Source organism: Cannabis sativa, chromosome 9, assembly GCF_029168945.1.
Source record: "Cannabis sativa cultivar Pink pepper isolate KNU-18-1 chromosome 9, ASM2916894v1, whole genome shotgun sequence".
Taxonomy (NCBI): domain Eukaryota; kingdom Viridiplantae; phylum Streptophyta; class Magnoliopsida; order Rosales; family Cannabaceae; genus Cannabis; species Cannabis sativa.
This window is the reverse complement of record NC_083609.1, coordinates 48,255,850-48,277,384: the sequence shown is the minus strand read 5'-3', so window position 1 is coordinate 48,277,384 and position 21,535 is coordinate 48,255,850. Positions and strand designations below refer to the sequence as shown.

Below are 21,535 nucleotides of genomic sequence, written 5' to 3'. Positions count from 1 at the left end.
GGGTTCTAAACTTACTCATGTGATTATCTAGCCATCCATCGCATTTTCCGTTGTCGCCGAGCAAAAATTACAAAATTAACATATTTCACATATAAGCTAAATAATACCCCTAGAGTTTAATAAAATCTCCGGAATTGAGAAATTATAGCTCTAATATTTATTTCTAAATATTGGGGTCCCAAAATAATTAAATTCATAAATAATAATAAAATAATAAAAATTAGTGCTAATTGCCTTTACTAACCCAAATTACTAGAGCGGTCATTACAATTATCCCCCTGTTAATAGGATTCCGTCCCCGAAATCTAACCTGAATAGCTCTGGATGTTGAGTCCTCATATCTGACTCTAATTCCCAGGTGGCTTCTTCCACCTTACTGTTCCTCCAGAGCACCTTAACCAGTGCAATAGTCTTATTGCGAAGAACTTTTTCTTTTCTATCCAAAATCTGAACAGGTTGCTCTTCATAGGATAAGTCTGGTTGCAGTTCAAGGGCTTCATAACTCAAGACATGAGTTGGGTCTGACACGTATTTCCTTAACATGGAAATGTGAAATACGTCATGAACAGCCAATAATGCTGGTGGTAAGGCTAGCCGATACGCTACCTGCCCAACCTTCTCAAGTATCTGAAATGGCCCAATGAACCTAGGGTTTAACTTACCCTTCTTTCCGAAGCGCCTAATACTCTTCATTGGTGAAACCCGCAGGAAAACATGTTCCCCTGCCTGAAATGTAACATCTCCGCGCTTCGGGTCAGCATAACTTTTCTGCCTGCTTTGAGAAGCAAGCATCCGAGCCTTGATCTTATCAATAGCTTCATTGGTCCTCTGTACTAACTCTGGACCCAGGTACTTCCTTTCTCCTGTCTCGTCCCAATGAATAGGAGAACGACATTTTCTACCATATAACATCTCATAGGGAGCCATCCCTATTGTACTTTGGTAGCTGTTGTTGTAGGAGAATTCAATTAAAGGCAAGTACTTACTCCATGAACCCTCAAAGTCCATGACACAGGCTCGCAGTAGGTCTTCTAAAATCTGGATAGTTCTTTCTGACTGACCATCAGTCTGAGGGTGAAAGGCTGTACTAAACTTTAACTTGGTACCCATAGCCTTCTAAAGGCTCACCCAAAACTTCGATGTGAACTTTGGATCCCTATCTGATACAATAGATTTAGGGGATTCATGGAGATAAACTATCTCTTTCATATACAATTCAGCGTACTGATCCACTGAATATGTAACTTTCACTTATAGAAAGTGAGCCGACTTTGTGAATCTGTCCACAATAATCCATACTGAATCATACATCCCCGTAGTTCTAAGTAAACCAGTTACAAAGTCCATTGCAATGTCCTCCCACTTCCACTCTGGAAGGACTGAAGGTTGCAATAACCCTGCCGGCCTCTGATATTCAGCTTTAATCTGCTGGCAGGTTAACACTTGGACACGTAGTTCACGACATCTCTTTTCATCCCATACCATCAGAGGTAGGGTTTCCAATCTTGATACATTTTAGGGGTTCCTAGATGCAATGAATAAGATATGATATGAGCTTCAGCAAGTATCTCTTTCTTAAGCTCATCAACATTAGGAACACAAACTCGAGCTTTAAATAACAACATTCCACTATTCGAGACTAAAAAGTCTTTAGGCCGACCGGCCATTACATCGTCTCGAACCTCAACTAGCTCAGGATATTCCAATTGCGCTTTTCTGATTCTTTCTAATCGATCAGATTGAAGTGTTAAACTGTGTAACTTTCCAACTACGAATTCAATCCCTGCATTAACCATTTCAAAGGCTCGTTAAGGGCTAACAGAACAGCAGTACGAACTTGCCTGCAATTTTTTTTCTACTCAAAGTAGCAGTCACAACATTGGCCTTCCCGGGGTGATATAAAATCTCACTCTTTTGCCGTAAAGATGATGTCGCCATATCTTAAAAGTAAAACCACCCCAGCATAACCTAACTCATGAGTTAAATAGCGCTGCCCATAATCTTTCAGTTGACGAAAAGCTTAAGCTATAACTCTGTTGGCTTGCATCAGAATACATCCCAGACCTTGTCTGGATGCCTCACAAAACTACAAATTTCTCTTGATTTGATGGCAAAGCTAACACCGGAGCTGTTATCAAACGTTGCTTCAACTCTTGAAAACTTGACTCACCCTTATCTGACCACACAAATCTCTGATTTTTTCTTGGTCAATTCGGTTAGGGGCATAGAAAGTTTAGAAAATCCTTCGACGAAACGTCGATAATACCCTGCTAACCCGAGAAAACTTCGAACTTCTGTCACAGACTTGGGCCTCGGCCAATTCTTCACTGATTCTATCTTGTTTGGATCGACCATAATTCCATTTTTCCCAACAATATGACCCAGAAAGGACACCTCGGACAACCAGAATTCGCACTTTTTGAACTTGGCATAAAGCTTGTGATCCCTAAGTCGCTGTAACACCATTCGAAGATGATGCTCGTGCTCCTCTTCTGACTGAGAGTATACAAGAATATCATCGATAAACACTATAACGCAGTTATCGAGGAAATCCTTGAACACCCTATTCATAAGATCCATAAAGGCCGCAGGAGCATTGGTCAATTCGAATGACATTACCAGAAACTCATAGTGCCCATATCTGGTTCTAAAAGCAGTCTTCGGTATGTCCTCCTCCCGAATTCTGAGTTGATGATAACCCGACCGTAAACCAATCTTCGAAAACACTGTCTTTCCGTGAAGCTGATCGAACAGATCATCGATCCTGGGCAACGGGTACTTGTTCTTAATCGTCAGCTTGTTTAGTTCCCGATAATCAATACACATTCTGAGGGAACCATCTTTCTTTTTCACAAAAAGAACCGGAGCTCCCCAGGGCGATACACTGGGTCGAATAAACCCAATATCAAGCATCCCCTGAAGTTGTAACTTAAGCTCCTTGAGTTCTGCTGGAGCCATCCTATATGGAGCTTTAGAAACAGGTTCGACTCCAGGTGCCAAATCAATTACAAAGTCAATCTCTCGCTGTGGCGGCAATCCTGGCAACTCCTCGGGAAACACATCAAGAAAATCTTTCACCACCAGGACTACCTCAGGCCCAAATGTTTCAGGTCTGCTGGAGTCAAATACCACCACTAGAAATCCTACACAACCATTGCATAGTAAATCCCTAGCCCTCAACACAGAAATAACCGGGATTCGAGACCCCTGAACTGATCCAACATAAACAAATGGATCTTCACCTTCCGGCTGAAAAGTCACCATTTTACGCCTACAATCTATACTGGCCGAATACTTGGATAAGAAATCCATTCCCAGTATAATATCAAACTCCGTTAATTTCAATTCTATAAGGTCAATACTCAATTCCCTATCTTCGATCCTAATTGGCATAGATCTAGTGCGCCTATTAGAGACAACCAATTCCCCGCTAGGCATTAGGGTTCCAAACCCTCTTACAAGAAAATCATAAAGTCTATCCAAAAGATTAAATACTCTCGATACTACATACGAGTATATAGTCCCAAAGTCAAATAATACATTAAAATGGGAGTTGCTGATAAGAAGCTAACCTTTCACCATAGAAGGACTGAATGCAACATCAGCCTGAGTGATAACAAATGTCTGAGCAAGTACAGGCTTTACTTCCAGCTTCTGCTTATCTTTCTTTGCCTGAGGGCAATTTCTCTTAAAGTGCCCAACCATGCCACACAGGAAGCATGCTTTTCGGTTGCACTCTCCGGGATGATGTTTCTTGCATCGCGGGCACTCAGGGTAAGAATAATCCTTACGTACACCCTTACCTTGATTTCCTCGGAACTGCTTGTTCCGTTTTAAACCCACCACTGACGACGTAGGTTTACTCTTCTGCTCAACCATGGAGCCCCTACCACCTCTGCCATAACTAGAAATATGGCAAGCGGTATCCCGATTTCGTGGCATAATCTCTTGAGGTCCTAAAATACATTCTTTAGGGCTCCCAGTCCAGAGAGCATTCTTCATATCTGAATCTCCCTGAAGGACTGTAGGTTCATTTATCCAAATTTTCTCATGCAATGATCCCACTTGGTTATCAGCCATACTATGCTCTGCTGATAATACCGAATTGAAAATGCCTTGCATACGAGGTAAAGGTAGTACATGAAACCTTTGTTGTTTCAACCTCCGAATCTCCTCATCGTGTCGTTGAATCATAGCTTCCATTTCTACGAATCTTTGCTCCAAGTCCCACGGAGCCTGTGACGAACGACCATCACTCCCATCAGAAGCCATCCAAAGGCTTTCACCTTGGTTGCGGGGAGAACTCAAACTCCATTCTCTCCAACCGTTACTAGCCCTGACCACACTATCCAGACTCCCCATATTGCACCAGGTGTCCATACTATAGGACAAACCTGCCAATTAGTAAGTCAGTCTGGTCAGGCAACGACCCCATTACAAACTTTCTACCGCACTTATGGATTCTAAGGCAACGCACTTTAAAATAATTAATTAAAATCTAATATGCTTCCTAACATGCTCTCACATTCACAATTATTTAAAATACTAAACAAGTACGAGCTTACTGAACCGTGAACTGAGCTTTCTCTGATGAAGATTGTACATGTCGTAGCAAGCTTCGGTAGACAAACCTGGCGGCTCTGATACCAAAATTGTAACGCCCTAATGCTAAGGCACGCTACAGTGCTTTTTCAATTATTGTGCAATCTTTGCTAATCAAAGATATTTCTCGAAAAACGTGTTAAATTAAAACTTTTGCTTTAATTATTAAACTTTGTAATATAATATAATATTTACAAATTCCGGGATCCCGTTTTCAAACTTTGTAAAATTTACTTTTCAAATTATACATTTCAAAATACACAAGTTCTAGGTCGCACAGCGACTTTCAAAATACAACTCCCAGATGTCCCGAGACCGAACACTCCAGGTCGCGCCGCTTGACATGTACAATCCCATCTGAGCTCGGGTTCACTCCTGTTCAGTCATAGCCTTTCCTTTACCTACACATGAAAGTAGAAACTGTGAGTCAACAGACTCAGTAAGAAATGCATATAACACATCATATAATTTCCGACCTGTAAATAGGCGCCCATACACCTATTTGCAGAGCTTTACAGATGAGTATGAACGTTCTAACTAGGATACGACCATGTACCATGTACCACATGCACTCAGTATACCATCGTACTAGTGTAGGTAGGGTATGGACCGCACCTCGAGTACCGTTAAGTGTTGTACCACAGACACCTCGTACCTTTCCATACAAGTGCTGGTAACACCATGATGTACTTCCAAACATCATACACCTTACCAATGCACTCTGTACCGCAACCGTACAAGTGTTGGTAGTGTATGAATCACAACAAATAAGCATGTATATATATTAACACATACATACATTCAGATAATCACATCATACATTATACACAGTTCTTACCTGTTTTCCGAATTCAAGTGTGCTGGCCGACCTGAACGGAATTCACGTGCTAGATGGATGCCCTAATCACAATAATAGTAATATAGATGAGTGACTCGCTAAATCACTTTCCGGGACTTAAAACTTGAAACTAAAAGTTTCCCTATCGATAAACCTCAAGGCAATACCCTAAATATCTCAAAATTGGCCAAAACTAGGGTTCTGGAAAATCCCCCAACAGGCAGACCGGTTCCCAACCGGCATCCCGGTTCTGGGTCACCAACCGGTCGACCGGTTGGTACAGGCCACCCAGAACCGGAATTCCGGTTCTACTGCTGGGAACCAAAAATCATCCCCCTTGATTCAAATCAATCCCAAACTTTACCAAACTCTCCAGTATACCTATACAATGCATAAACATCCATTTCCAACCAACAAATCACAGAACAAACCAATAATTCAATTTATGCCATTAAAGCTCAAAGCTTGAGTTTCAAAACTCAAGCTTGCTTAAAACCATTCTCAAGCATCAAAAACAATAACTAGGGACTCAAATCAACTCAACTTAACCCCAGAATTCGAACCCTGAGTAATTCAAAACCTAACAGCTCCCAGCACCAAAAATCATGTATTCAACCTAAATAAAAAGCTTAAAAACAAATAATCAATGGTCTAGGGTTTTACCTCACTTGTAATAGCCTTGAATCCTTGCTTAATCACAAAGAAAAGAGAAGGAAAATCTGGTTTTGGTCCTTGGTTTGATCCAGCCGAAGCAAGAGAGAGAGAGAGTTCAAGAGGGTTTGACTTTTCCTTTTTAATTTCCTTTTTCTTTTCTATTTTTGATTTTCCCAAATTTGAAAAGGATTTTGATTAACCTTTGCTGCCAAAAATAGCTAGGTGTCACAAACTAAGGAAGCCACCAATCTCCCACCAAGGAAATGACTAAAATGCCCTTTACATCAAACTTAGGTATTTTCAAAAGCTAGGGGTAAAATGGTCAATTTCCATAACCCCGCTCAATCCCGATAATTTATTTTCTCTAAAATATTCCCCACTAAGAAATAGGGTTCTAAACTTACTCATGTGATTATCTAGCCATCCATCGCATTTTCCGTTGTCGCCGAGCAAAAATTACAAAATTAACATATTTCACATATAAGCTAAATAATACCCCTAGAGTTGAATAAAATCTCCGGAATTGAGAAATTATAACTCTAATATTTATTTCTAAATATTGGGGTCCCAAAATAATTAAATTCATAAATAATAATAAAATAATAAAAATTAGTGCTAATTGCCTTTACTAACCCAAATTACTAGAGCGGTCATTACATATTCGATCTCCATTGTGTGTTTTACACCGCGTTTGTTTTAGTGAGTAATCCTCCCTAATGGAGGAACGTTCATTAGCAATTTCGCACCGTTTAATCTCGCATGATAAGTGGTTTGTAATTGTTTTATATGGTATAGATCACCCTAATGGTGGCGACCATATTTGACTTGCAAATTGTGAAACAATGGTAGAAGCTCATGAGATAGAATAGCCTTGACTCTCGCCTAAACGGGACAACGCTGGATTCTGATCTTGATCGAATAAAAGGTTGCTAGAATGTTTAACATTTTAGATGAGCTGACAACTCTATTCAATAGATGATAGCTTTGACTCTCGCCTAAACGGGACACTGATATCAGTTTGTTGAAAACCTTGGAAATTATTTAGGATTGAATTTTTTAAGTATTTTCTCATATCATTCCTACTTGCTATGTGCTTATTATTTCTGAATTGATTTTGTGTTAAACCATTATTAATTTCTATTTGTTGATTTCTATTATTTTGTAGTATTCTGTTTTGTCAAAATGAATCCCATGTTATCACTGTTGACTAAAAACAAGCTGAATGGATCTAACTTTAATAAGTGGAATGAGAACATTAATATTGCTCTCATAGGAGAAAGTGCCTTGTTTGTTTTGACTGAGCCGTCACCTGAAGTGCCTGGGGATAATGCATCCAAAGCCGTGAAAGAAAAGTATGAGCGTTGGCAGAAAGCAAATGACAAAGCTCTATACTTTATGATTTCTAGCATGGTTGACACCCTCAAAACTCAGTTTTCTAAAATCGAGAAGGCTGCTGAAGTTATGACGAAGTTGAATGAGCTATTCGGTAAGGCATCACTTCAGTCACGCTTTGACGCGACTAAGAAGTACATTAACGCACGGATGGAACCTCATCAAAACGTGCATGATCATGTTCTCCTCATGTCCAGTTATTTCCAAGAAGCCCAGGATCATGGTGCTGAAATGGACAGTGCTACTCAAGTTAGTCTTATCTTGAATAGCCTGACTCCAGCATTTCTACCATACACATCAAATTATGTCATGAATAAGAAGGAAATTGACTTTCATGAATTAGTCAATGACCTTCAAACTTATGAAAATTTTATTGGAGGACCCAAGAAGAAAGGGAGTAAACCTCACAATCCTAGGAATGGTAATGAGACGATCAAACCTGAAGCAAATGTTGCATCTGCTTCAAAGCCCAAATCGAAGAAGAAGTGGAAGAACACCAAGAAGCGAACAAAAGCCATGAAAAAGGCTGCTCCTTCTGGTGATGCTACACTTAAAGGGAAGTGTTTCTACTGCAATGAAAAAGGTCATTGGAAACCCCAATGTCCTAAACTTCTTGCAAAGAAACAAGGTATTTCCATTAATAAACTTTAAAAGTTTAGTGAATTATTATCCAATTGGATTTATGATTCTGGACTAACTTTGTTTATTTGTTTTCTTCTTCTTATTGGCCAAGCTACTTGAACTCAATTGAGTTGGATCAGAAAGCTGGACCAAAGGGTGAAATCGTCCAGATGAAGATGAAGCTCTTCAATTTATTTTTTGAATTATTTTTTTTGGTTTAAAACAATTTGGATTTCAAATTTTAGTCAGGGATATTGATCCCTGTTTCTCTCATATTGTTGCAATACATTTTTTTTTAATATTAATAAAGTTTTTTTTTGAAATTCACTATTGCAATTTATGAGATTGAGCTTCATTTAATTTTATCTTCATCAACATTTACCATATTATATTTATATGTTTGTATGTGTAAGTGTTTTTATTATTGATGCAAATTCTATAATATTTTCAACTCTTCATAGAGTTATATTATATAAACACTAGAAATTATTTCTATGTTTATCAATAATTGTTCATTCTCATACAATTATTAAGACTTTGTTTAATAAAAGGATCTTATGATCTGATAGGGGTGGAGAAAAGTTAAGAAAACTATGCAGTTCAACGATCTTTTATATCTAATGAACTCTGGATAGTAATCAACTCCACATAAACTCTATCACACTAGAGAATCATGATCTTTACAACCTTTAGGGGTGGATCATAATCTCTATATACTTAGGGGTGGAGGTTATCCATAGTACCCTATATGTATATTCTTAGGGGTGGAGTCCATTCCACAATTCCCTATGAAACACATATCTTGTTTAAACATGGAAGTAATATAATGAGTCAGCTATTGTCAATATAAATTCTTGATCTTGATTGTATGTTCCATTTCGTTTTTACTATAGTAAGTAAAAGTTTGATACCTTTGAAAGTTCTTTGTTAAAGTTTCACACTACCTTAATTGAGTGGGAGAATTTTAAAATTCTATACCCATCTTCATTAGGTTGATAATTGTGATAGGTACTTAAGAACACTACTGAAAAGCAAATCTAACCATTCACATGGATAGGTATAGCTTATCAGAATTATGAAAATAAGATAAAGAACTCTAGTTTCTACTGAAATTTGGAATGTATAAGACATTGTCTAATTCCAAAATTCTGTTTTGAAACTTGAGTTTGGCTTTTCCTCTAGCTCTAACCGAAACCATTTCGCCATTACCAACTTTAAGTTTCAACTCTCCGGATTTTAAATAATTCCAATTCTCAAGCAATTGCAATGAACAACTTACATGGTTTGTAGACCCAGAATCAAGAATCCAAATGGATTTATCATTCTCTAACACACATGATTTGAAACACATATCTTCTTTAAACATGGAAGTTATATAATGAGTCAGCTATTGTCAATATAAATTCTTGATCTTGATTGTATGTTCCATTTCAATTTTACTGTTGTAAGTAAAAGTTTGATACCTTTGAAAGTTCTTTGTTAAAGTTTCACACTACCTTAATTGAGTGGGAGAATTTTAAAATTCTATACCCATCTTCATTAGGTTGATAATTGTGATAGGTACTTAAGAACACTACTGAAAAGCAAATCTAACCATTCACATGGATAGGTATAGCTTATCAGAATTATGAGAATAAGATAAAGAACTCTAGTTCAGTCCATTCAAATGACTTGAACCAAGAATTCTTAATCCTCATAAAATTTGATGGTATCTTAATTTTGATTACTTTAATCTCTGGCATGTATTTTTTACTTCAAATACTAGTTTGCTATGTTGATGACTTAGTCTTAACTTAAAGTCTCAGACTAATACAAAAGTCACAACTAGGTAACTCTCCAAACAATCAGAGGTTAAAAGTATTATTTAACCAGACATCGGCTATTGAGTGGGAGCTATCTGAGATGTAATCAAATAGGGAACATTAGAAGATATTCAAGAAGGATTTATGAAAGTGATCTATATGTTAGATATTAAGGAACTGTGTATCAGTTGTCTTTGTATCACACCATCTAATTTCAAAATTCTGTAAGATGGTGCTTACTTTGGGGGTGGAGGAATTATTGTATAATAATTCAAGCTCTACCAGAGAAGAACTATAACTTGGTCTATTAAAAAATACCAGAAAGTTATATCACTGAAGAAAAGTCTACACTGTATTATCTCAATTACATATTTTAAAATATGAGAGATATGTCTTCTGTTAATTCAGGTGTACTTTTAAAACAGTAAAGATTTCAGTATCCCTTGATGAGTAAAGCATATAGTAAAGGATGTTTCATAAGTGTATTTATGAACAAGTTTCCAGAAGTTTGGGTGGATTCAAATATACTACACTTGATCTGAAGATCAAGACATCAGATTGACCTATTTGCACAGTTTGTTTTATATTAGTGCAAGTGGGAGTTTGTTGGGTTTTATGCCCTAAATAAAACTCTTTACAATCTGATTAGTTATCAATATAAGAAATTTGAAGTGATTGATGTTTGCATGAATTTTACATGATAATGGTTTAATATGTTTAATATGTTTATTACATTCATACACACAAAATCAGTTAAATCCAGATCATATGTTTATTCACAATTACAGTATCGTCAACACAGTGGAATGTGATTGTGATCATATGAATCAAAAGTTTTGGTCCCTGTTTCATCAGTGTTATTGGATTTACACTAATGTGATAATCAGCGATGATGTGTACTTACACTAGGAGTAAGTGTTATGTTCTTTCCAGGACATTAGTAAAGTATACTAGCATCGAATGTATGGAGTATACATTGGACTAGACCGATATTTCAACTAAGTTAAGATATTACAAACTTACCGTTATACATATCTTTCCAAGTCAATATCAGTAGTTGATCTTAAGATTAAAAGAATCTAAATCCTTATATGCTTAGGCTCAACTCAGGAGTGCTATTCATGTTCTTAGCTTTATTAGTTAAGCCTACTTTCGGGTCAGGGTGATACGTATATTTCGAGAACATGATAGTATGATTGAGTGGGAGTGCTGAACATAAATATGGAATCTATAGCTTCTACTGGTGTATAGAAGTCAAGTGATGATTCCCTTCGAGCTTAGCAAATAGAAGTAAATGGATGAGCTCTTGTTTAACTGACTAATTATTAGATCACTAAACACCATTTACAGGTAGCTAAGTGTTTTAAGGGGCAAAATACATTGAGGGGTGAGAACGGTAAAGAAATCCCATCTCGATGTAAATCATCTATATAGAGGATCTTTAAATCACAATAAGATTATAACAATGGTTAAATGAGATAGTATATTGATATCGTGAAACATACAATATGCTCTATATAAGTTTGAGAGTGCAATTCTAAATTCTAAGAGTGGATTCAACAAAGAATTAATAAGTAGGAATTTACTTGGTAAATTTGGTTCACTTATTGGAAGCTCAGCATATAGATCCATGGTCCCCATTCTAGTTGAGAACATTCTGCTTGTAAGACTCATTAATTGATTCGTGATTGATCAATTATAATTCTACAGTTAGACTATGTCTAATTTTATGAATTTTCACTAAGCAGGGGTGAAATTGTAAAGAAAAGAGTTTCTAGGTTTATTTATTTATTAATGGACTTTATATGTCTAATTAATAATTAAATTAAATGACAATATTATTTAATAATCTATTTTAGTTATTAAATAATTAGTTTTGGCATTTAAAAGGTTAGAATTGGAAAATTGGCGTTTTTGAGAAAATAGAGATAAAATTTGATAAAACTACAAAATCAAGTGAGGCCCATTAAACACCATATGGCCGGCCACTTAGATGACTTTTTCAAATTAATATTTTCATTATTTTAATGCCAAAGAAATCCTAACCTAAACCTAGTAGTTGCCTATAAATAGAAAGTGATGGCTCAGTCTCACACAATGCTTTCATTAGCTTTTCTGACAGAAATTTCTCTCTTCAGAAAAACTGAGCCTTCCCCACTTTCAACACCTTGGCCGAAACCCTCTCTCTTTTCTCCTTCATCTTTTTCGTGACCCTAGTGAAAGAGTAAGTGCCCACACACAGCAAGCAGTAACTCAATCATAGATTGGAAGACTGTGAAGGATCAAACTTGAAGAAGAAGCACATTCGGGCTCAGATCTTTATTATACTCTGCTACAGAAAGGAATCAAGGGTTAGAGATCTGAGTGGAAGGAGACATTAATTCCGCTGCATCAATGTAAGGTTTTCTTAACTTTATATGTGTTTATTTTATCGTTTTAGAAATTTCATCTTTAGGGTGTTTAAACAACATACTTGTGAGTAGATCTAAGATCCTGGTAAAATAATTTCCAACAGTTGGTTGCTTGACCTTAGGAATAAGACTAATAAGAGTTCGATTTAGCGGTGTGATATCCCCCCAACATTAAGGGCAAGGAGAACAGCAGCCACCACGTCATGCTTTGCAAAAGACCAATTCTTACTATAGAAATTGGTGTTGAAACCATCAATACCAGGAGTTTTATCAAGTGGTAGCCAAAAGAAAGCTTTTTCCACTTCTTCTTTTGTGAAGGTTTCCTAGAGAATTTGGATGTCCTCAGTGGAAAGAGATGTTGTAATGCCTTCCAAGGTATGATGTATGTCTTCAAAGTTGGGGTTGGAAGACATGAACAGAGTCATAAAATAGCGTTCAATTTCCTTGGTAATGTCCTCAAAAGAAGTTACAGTCGTTCCCTGAACACTATCGAGTTTGTGGATCTGATTAGTTTTCTTTCTAGAGGAAGCATGACGATGGAAGAATTTTGTATTTCTATCCCCTTACGAGAGCCATTGGGTTCTGGCTCTTTGCTTCCAATAAGTCTCTTCTTTGAGCAAGAGTCTATCAAGATGGGATTGAAGAGTTTTTTATTCTGTGGATAGTGTTCTCATCCCAGTAATGATTACTCTTAGCAAGGTCGAGATCTTTTTTCAAGATGCTGATTCAATTTTTGAGTTGGAAACTCGATTTTTTGTTCCATTCATTGAGGCTATCCCCACAGGTGGATTAGGTGGCAATAAGGTGTGAGATGGTACAAGGCGAGGCCCGTTGGGTAACCTAAGAGGATTCAAGGGTCTTTATTCCAACTCAACTCATTCAACCAAACATTTTCAGAAAGGAAGCGTTTGGTTTTATTCCGAGAGGGCTATGAGGGTGTGCCAACAGTGTCAAGTAATAAAGCTCCATGGTAAAAACTAAGGAAATCTTTATGATGAAGGCAAGCCTTAGGAAAATTTCTTAACCATGGTGCATTAACAATACACCAATCTAAGCGCTCCTGGATGTTGTTGTTGTTCGCATTATGGTTATTCCAGGTGAAATTGAGGCTTAATGGGTCAAAGGGGGACATATTAAAATGATCTAAGAAACCTTTAAAATTTTTAGAAGGTCCCCTATATATTGGGATTACCACCAATCTTGTCATCCATTGTAAGGATGGCATTAAAATCATCTATGATGATCCACTAGTCAATAGAATTATTATGACTGATTCTATGCAAAATTTTCCAAGTGTGGATTCATTGGGCCTCATTGGGAGAGCCATAAAAACAAGTGAGATGGAAAGGAATAAAATCGTTAGTAGTGGATGAAACATAACAATCAAAATGGTTCATAGATTGGGATAAAAATGATAAAACAACATCATTATTCCAAAGTAAAAGGAGTCTGCCTCCTCTACCTAGACTAGGAACTTCCAAACCAGAATCAAAATGCAATTTAAATTTAAAAAGATCCAAAGCACCCTTAGAAAGTCTAGTCTCCATGAGAAATAAAATATTAGGATTGCAGACATAGGTGAGACAAGAGAGGTTATATAATGCACAATCACTCCCAATGCCACGTGCATTCCAACTCAGCAGCTTCATGATTTTAGGCAGGCCTCTGTGCTCACAGGGCCCGCCTCTAAGAAGGTGATTTTTGTTTCAGCTAGGTTCTCTGATCATGTACGCTTGATCAATTGCCGAGTTTCACCATTAATCACTTCTGCCTGTCTTTTGAAGCTCTCTTTACCTTTGGAAGATGACTTTCTTTGTGTGCTCTTGGAGCTTGTTCAGATGGCAGTTCCTGGTTGAAAGGTGAGGGGTAAAGCCTTTGGGTCGGTGCTTGTGTCTAAGAGGTGTATGTTGGTTGATACGATAATGTGGCAGTATTTTGAGCTTGTGGATTTCGAACTGCTGGAGCTTTGGGAAGTGTTGGATAGGCTCGAGTTAGTTGTTTTGATAGTTTATTGGTTGTTGATGCTACTCATGGTAGCATTGAGTAACGCTGTGAAAGTTGGTGGGGATTTCATTGGTGTTTGGTGGTTGGTTTCTTGGTTCTGGAGGTTATTGTTCATCCAAAGTGTGTTTTCTGTTGGTTGTTCTTGGTTATCAGACTTGTAAAGGCCAGCGAGTTGGCAAGGGTCTAAAAAAGTTTGTTGGTCAGCTCGTTGTTAGAGTGGTTTCAAGGAGCGAACACAAACATTACTAGCTGGGTTGGATGTCATAATAGTGGTGACAAAGGGACAGGCAAAATTAATCTGCTCAGGCCAAGGCAAAAAAGGATTAGTAGAAACTTTAACTTTACCCTTGATGGTTTTGCTATCTTACTTGAGATACGGTGGAAGTGGGGCCTCATCACAAGCTTTCATGTAGTCCATGCAACTATTGTTGTAGCTATGCCCCATGCGTCCACAGAAGAAGCAAATTTCGGGTAAGTTTTCATACTCGAGTTCAAGCCAAACCACTTTGTTGATTCCAACAAAGTTGACAGGGATGCCCCTAGGCAGGGGAAGGGCAACATCAACCATAACCCTAACACGGAAATAGGGTCCCCAAGTTTCTCTTAGGGAGGGTCGATAGATTTCCAGAAGGTGTCCTAAGCTTGTTGAAACTAGTTCAACTAATTGCTCAAATCTTTTGAGAAAAGGAGTGTTAAAAACTTAAACCCAAAGCGGGAGCTTGATTAAGCTATCTCCATTTAAGACATCCACAAAGCTAGGGATGTCCATAAGGATAGCATGGTTCAGATAGGTCCATGGTTGCTGCAAAAGAACCTTATGTCGGTCTCCTACGCATCAAAATTCTACCAGAAAAAGTCATTGAGTTCGTTTAGTTATGGTGACAAGGAACCGAGATATCTTGTTCAAGTCACTTGACATTTTTTCCATAAAAATTTTCATGTTAAAGGCCTTCATGGTATGAAGTTTTGTAGCCAGAAAAATATTTGTGGTTGGGACATTTGGGTCTAGGACTTCAGAGGGTGTGGGGTCGTGGAGGGTGTGGACAATCTCGGTATCTGTAAGATTAAGGGCCACAGATAAAGAAGAAGCTAAGCCATCCATTGCAAGAGATTAGTATTTGCACGGTGGTGAAAGGAAAAAGGTTATTGCTACTTTAGGTTGGGTACTAGAAAACTAGGGATCAAGTGGTAGAGCCAGAAATGGTAAAATTCCTTCTATATTAAAAACATTGGCCATAGCAATTAATTTGGGAGGGATTAACTGCACATCCCATCAAAAAATTACAGTGACAAGAATACTAACAGTCCCATTCACAAACCAGATACCATTTGAAAATTATATAGATGAAATTATTAGAAAAATTAGGGGGAGGGTTTCTAAGTTACCTAGCAGGGGATAGTTATACAATCAGACAAAGTGAAAATTAATGCTAAAACACCCATTAAACCATAATTTCATGATGAAATACTAGGTGTGAGTTGTGGATTTGACATGGAGGGTAGAGATTATAGTGTGGGGATGTGTACCTGGAAGAATTCCATTAATGTGTTGGAGCGTTGGCGAGGGAACTAGTCGAGATGAGCTCTAGGACGAAGGTTTATGCGACAGTTGTGGTGGGTACTGGGACGATGACCGGAGTTGGAAGAGGAGGAGGAGTCACCAGAGCCTCGAGATCTGGAACTTGGAGATGGTTTCACCATGGGAAAATAGTTTGGGTTTGAGTGTGAAAGGAAAACAAAGAGCGAAGAGTCTAGACAGAGTATCTTTGTCATTCTTATTCTTATGTTTTTATTACTTTCAACAAAACAAAACTCTAAGTGGGTTGTTAACTTGTTTTGATTAAGTATTTGTATGTTTCATTACTTTGTCTTACGCCCCAAAAAAGAAAAAGAGAAAAGATTAATATTATTTACAACTTCGTAACCTTATTGGCCCCTTTATCCCCTCCTTTTTTCGTGCATGTACGGTCATGATAGAATATTGGGCGGTTGACTTGACTATAACTATTGATTATTATTTATTTAGAGAAATGCTAAAGGGCACTAGTGGTGTCTAGCACCCTCCTATGTGTCAATATCACTATTGGTCCAACTAAGTATCGGGTCACATATAATTTAATATAATAGTTTTTAGGGAGTATCGCTAGCCAATTGCAACGCGACATATCAAGAAGGTGTTAGGCACCACTGGTGCCTAATAGCAATGCTCTTTTATTTAAGGCCATTTGCATGGTTCCTTTCCTTATGCAATACCCATTTACATATTAATTGACTCAATCTCAATCGATCAATGACCTTGCATGCAATTATAAACTAAGTTTAAATTACTTTGAGTGCGTATAATGTAGGAAAATAAATTAATATATCTTTTATGCAACAAAAAAAAAAAGAAGAAAATAAATTAATGTTGATATTAATAATAATTAAAAATAGGGTTTATAAAATGGAATAAATATACATCTACGGTGAATATATATTGTGGGAATAAGAACACAGAAGAAATAAGGATGTATAAAATGTGAGGAGTTCGATGGTGAATGTACCAAACCTATATACAGTAGCATGGAGTATAACTACCACTATTAAGCCTACTTGCCTTAATTCAAGCCGTGGTTTATTATTACCTAAAACGTACCTAATTTTTTGCAGTGATTATGGGAATATGTTTAAACCAATTAAATATACATGTTTCCACACATATAAACGTACAATGAATTAAATTGACTTCCCTATAGATTTAGACATTATTAATTATTAAATTTTCCCCACTGGGGACATCGTCTTATTAACTTGAGGCTAGCTAGGTTTTTTGAATGATTAACGAAGCACCCGGATTTGGATTTTGGACTGACACAGAGACACATTATTTATACATATATTTATGTATATTTGTCTTTAGATCGAATTCCTCTAGTCAATGCTCTCTCCTTTTCTTTTTTTATTACTAAACAAGTAGCTTGTATATGATTTTTGTTATTATTCAGAGCAAGTTGTTTTTTCCTTTGACACCTAGATGAGAGGAACCGTAACTATTCTAAGTTTCAATGTGACTTATTTATTTGAGTCAATTAATTAAAAACCAAGATTTTTTTTTTCTTTCTAAACGCGTACTGCTTACCTCTTATTACAATATATAATGTATGTGCTATTTCCATATTTGTATATTTTATATATTTTTTTCCTTAAGTACGTGATTGTCACTAGCTATACTTGGGGTAACCATTATATATTGCTGAGTTGACCATTAATGTTTAACAGCAAAATTGTTTAAGAAGGTATTATCTGCGTACACACCTAGAGACGCAAAATAAGTAACCAAATTGTACTAGTTACAAGCTAATAATTATGTATAGAAATATTAAAATTAGTCCTACATTATTTCTCTAATAATAAATATTTCATATATAAAATGAATGAGTTATTTTTATTGTCAATTAATTTTAAAATAAAACCTTGTACCGTTCAAAAAAGACAATGTAACCATATCCCAAATTCTAACAAGAAAAAATAAGTATACATATCAAGTATATTTCTTGATCAATAACGCCAACCCCACTTTCATTTTCTTGCTCGATATGCATGCATATTACAAGCAAAACGACCTAATGTTTGGTCAATATCACACATTATTTAACTATTTTGATACGTATAATAGAGCTTTAATTTATAATCTAGGTAGCCTCAGTGGTTATATATCCCTATTAAATATATATTTGACTAATTGCTTTTCTGTGCGTAGTTTTCAATCAATATGAGAAATCCCAGGTACGACCACTATATATATAAATAGTATATTACACATTCACAAATAAGACAATAAAAAAAAAGTCCACTACAAAAAGTTGGGTTTAGAACCTAATTAGCTTAGCCATTAGCAAGTCAAATAACATTTCCTCCCCCATTTTTTTTAACAATATGGGAGTGGTCGACGAAGACCATTCCCTTCAGTCCACCAACTCCAAGCGTTTGATCATCAACTCCTCCCATTTACGGTTTAATAGTTTCTTTTATTGCCTTTTCTTTGGTATTGGACTGTCTTTAGGTGTCATTCTCAGCTTATGTTTTCAAAGCTTCCCATTCAACTCACAAGCCTCCATTTATTCATTCAAGTTGCCTCAAACAGACTCTCCACCTCCATTATCACCAATATTGCCACCTTTGATATCGGCTCCTCCATTAATATCTCCCACGACCATGAACGCTAGTTGTATTACTAATAATAATAAAGAAGAGAAAGTTGGGGTTGATCATCTGATGCATGAGATGAAAGATGAGGAGTTGTTTTGGAGAGCATCGATGGTTCCGATGATCGAAGAGCTGCCTTACGAGGATGTTGGTCCAAAAGTGGCTTTCATGTTCTTGACCAAGGGTCCACTGCCGTTGGCTCCTTTGTGGGAGAGGTTTTTCCAGGGACATGAGGGATTTTACTCTATTTATGTCCACACCGACCCTTCTTTCAACGACACAACACTAAACACTTCTGTCTTCTATGGTAGGAGAATTCCTAGTCAGGTGATCATCACTCCCTTTCATCTATTTTGCTCCTCATTCATAATAAGTACTTTGGTTCAAAAGAAAAAAAAAACGTACTTTGGTTCCTATATATATATATGACAATTCTAAAAGTTATAACTTTTTCTCAACAAAAAAATAATAATAATAAAAAGAAAGAAGGAAAATTTCATTTTGCCATGATTTATATTGAGCAACACTTTATATAAAATTAGTATTGAAAATTAAATCACATTATATATGTGGCAAAACTAATGTAATAGACAACCCCCATTAGAGATTAGAGATGTTCTAATATTAAGTAACATTATTGTGATTGTGGGAACAGGCAGTATATTGGGGAACGACATCAATGATCGACGCAGAAAGACGGCTGATAGCGAATGCCTTATTAGATTTCAACAATCAAAGATTTGTCCTTCTCTCAGAGTCATGCATCCCACTCTTCAACTTCACCACTATCTACTCTTATTTAATAAACTCCAACCATAGCTTCCTCAACTCCTTTGACGACCCAAGAAAGGCTGGTAGAGGCCGATACAACCCCCAAATGTCCCCTCACATCAACATCACCCATTGGCGCAAGGGCTCCCAATGGTTCGAACTCCGTCGAGATCTCGCCCTTCGCCTCATCTCTGATCGAAAATACTACCCTATCTTCCGAGACCTATGTCGACCCTCATGCTACAGCGACGAGCATTACATTCCAACGCTTGTCAATATGCTTTATGCTCCACTCAACTCCAACCGAACTATTACTTGGGTGGACTGGTCCAGAGGGGGCCCTCACCCTCGTAAATTCGGTTGGGTTGATATTAGTACCGAGCTTCTTAATAGGATTCGATTTGGGTCGTCTGATTGCCTTTACAATGGAAATGTTAGCTCTATTTGTTTTCTCTTCGCAAGAAAGTTCTTACCGAATACTTTGAACCCTCTTTTGAGGGTGGCCCCTTCCTTGTTTGGTTTTAATTCGTAGCTACATGCACTAGTTGATCTATTCTATTATAATGGAAACATTTTCCAATACTTTTTGAAAAAAAAGTTAAATGAAAAAATTAACTATATTTGTAATATATGACATTTAAAACTTCATGTACTTAGATCTAACAAAAAGTTCCAACCACAATCAATGAATGAAAATCTGTTCTAATTGGCAATGAGATGAATAGTCCATTCATCTTATGTATGGTATTTAGTTTTCACACACCATCAATGCGGGACTCTCTAAAAGTCTTTCTCAAGATGGTGGTTATTTTTTGCTCACTCAATTTTTATCCAAATGATGTAGTTCAAGGGGGATTGGAAAAGTTTTTTCAAAGCGAAACTAAGCTTGTCTAATGTCCTTATGATTTTGACATTTTCAGCCTCAAAAATAGTTCGCGAGCTCTGTTACGATTTTCCAATAAATTTCTACCAGTGAACTAACCTACTTGTAAAAATCTCTGGCAACCATAAATTATTTCTTGAACATTGATTGGAAATCATGCTAGTTCCAGATTGACCTTGGCGGTAGCCTCTTTCACCACTCTTTTGTGGATTCAGCTAAAGTGAGGGAAAAGTAGAAGCACTTTCCATCGTCACTAACGTGTGCCACCTTCATGAGTCTATCATAACTAGACAAGTGAATCTTGGGGGCCATCTTGCCCTCATACAGGTCCATCTGGGGCATCCAAAAATTATCTGGTAGGACTGTATCTAGGATTCGTTTAACACACGTCTCTGGTGTTAGGGTTTATGCCCTAAAAAGCCTATAAAGATATTTCAGATTATTAATAAAGATTTGAACATTTTGATCTATGCTTGAATGTTAAATTATTAATATTTATTATTGAATAATTTATATGTAAATATCAAAAAATTCTTCATTCATATATGAGGTTGTTATTTGTAGCTGGATAGAGAACTAAGATCATATAGCTATGAATAAAATAGTCAGCAACATATCAAAGTTACAGAATTTTTATAATTAATGGTTGCAAGTACAATTTGTTGATGTCCATTCCTTGGTGCAAGTAATCTCGGTTCAGATTACTGATGAAAGACGACATCTAAGTGAAGGTGTTGTATAGAATAGAGAATATATATGACAAAGATCGATATGAATAAAGTTGTCTTTATTAAACATGTCATTTACTATAAAGACCTAATTGTTGGGATTTTATGCCCTAAATAAAACTTATTTCGATATAATTAGATTTACTAATTAATAAAAAATCAAAAATTATTTCATGTTGCATGGTTCACATAATTACTTTCATGGTTATATGTTTAATGTATAAATTCTATTAAATCCTGAATATATAATTAATCATGATTATAGTATTGTCTACACAGTGAAAAATCCTAGACATAAATTTTATTTATCTAAGGAACAATTTCAACTATTCTAGAAAAGATAAAAGTCATAAAAAGAATTCCTTAAGCATCAACGGTGAGAGGTCTCATGTATGCTCTGGTATTCATTAGACCAAACATCTATTATTGAGTGGGAGTTATACGTAAGTATTAGTTTAATCTATGAAAGGAACACTGGAAGACAATCAAATACATCTTAAGATCAAAATAGGAATTATATGTTAGTCGATAAGGATGGTATTTTAATACTCTTAGGCTACACCAAATCAGATTTTTAGACTTGTGTTAATGCTAGAGTATACTTATGAGATTGTGATTTCTCTGGGGTTGGAGCAGTGAATTTT

At 36.5% G+C, this 21,535-nt stretch overlaps 1 protein-coding gene across 1 annotated transcript; it reads left to right on the top strand.

Annotated features, from left to right (window-relative positions):
• The first annotated feature begins 18,062 nt into the window (after positions 1 to 18,062).
• Positions 18,063 to 19,909, top strand: LOC115722023 (glycosyltransferase BC10). The gene is made up of 2 exons (XM_030651138.2): positions 18,063 to 18,836; positions 19,165 to 19,909. The coding sequence occupies exons 1-2, from the start codon at positions 18,240 to 18,242 to the stop codon at positions 19,810 to 19,812; spliced, it is 1,245 nt and encodes a 414-aa protein (XP_030506998.2). The 5' UTR covers positions 18,063 to 18,239; the 3' UTR covers positions 19,813 to 19,909.
• Positions 19,910 to 21,535: the final 1,626 nt, after the last annotated feature.

Bases quoted from the DNA above. Each gene is read 5' to 3' on its own strand.
- LOC115722023 (XM_030651138.2), top strand. From the start codon at position 18,240: ATGGGAGTGGTCGACGAAGACCATTCCCTTCAGTCCACCAACTCCAAG. The intron at 18,837-19,164 runs GTGATCATCACT...TTGTGGGAACAG, and splicing joins GTAGGAGAATTCCTAGTCAG to GCAGTATATTGGGGAACGAC.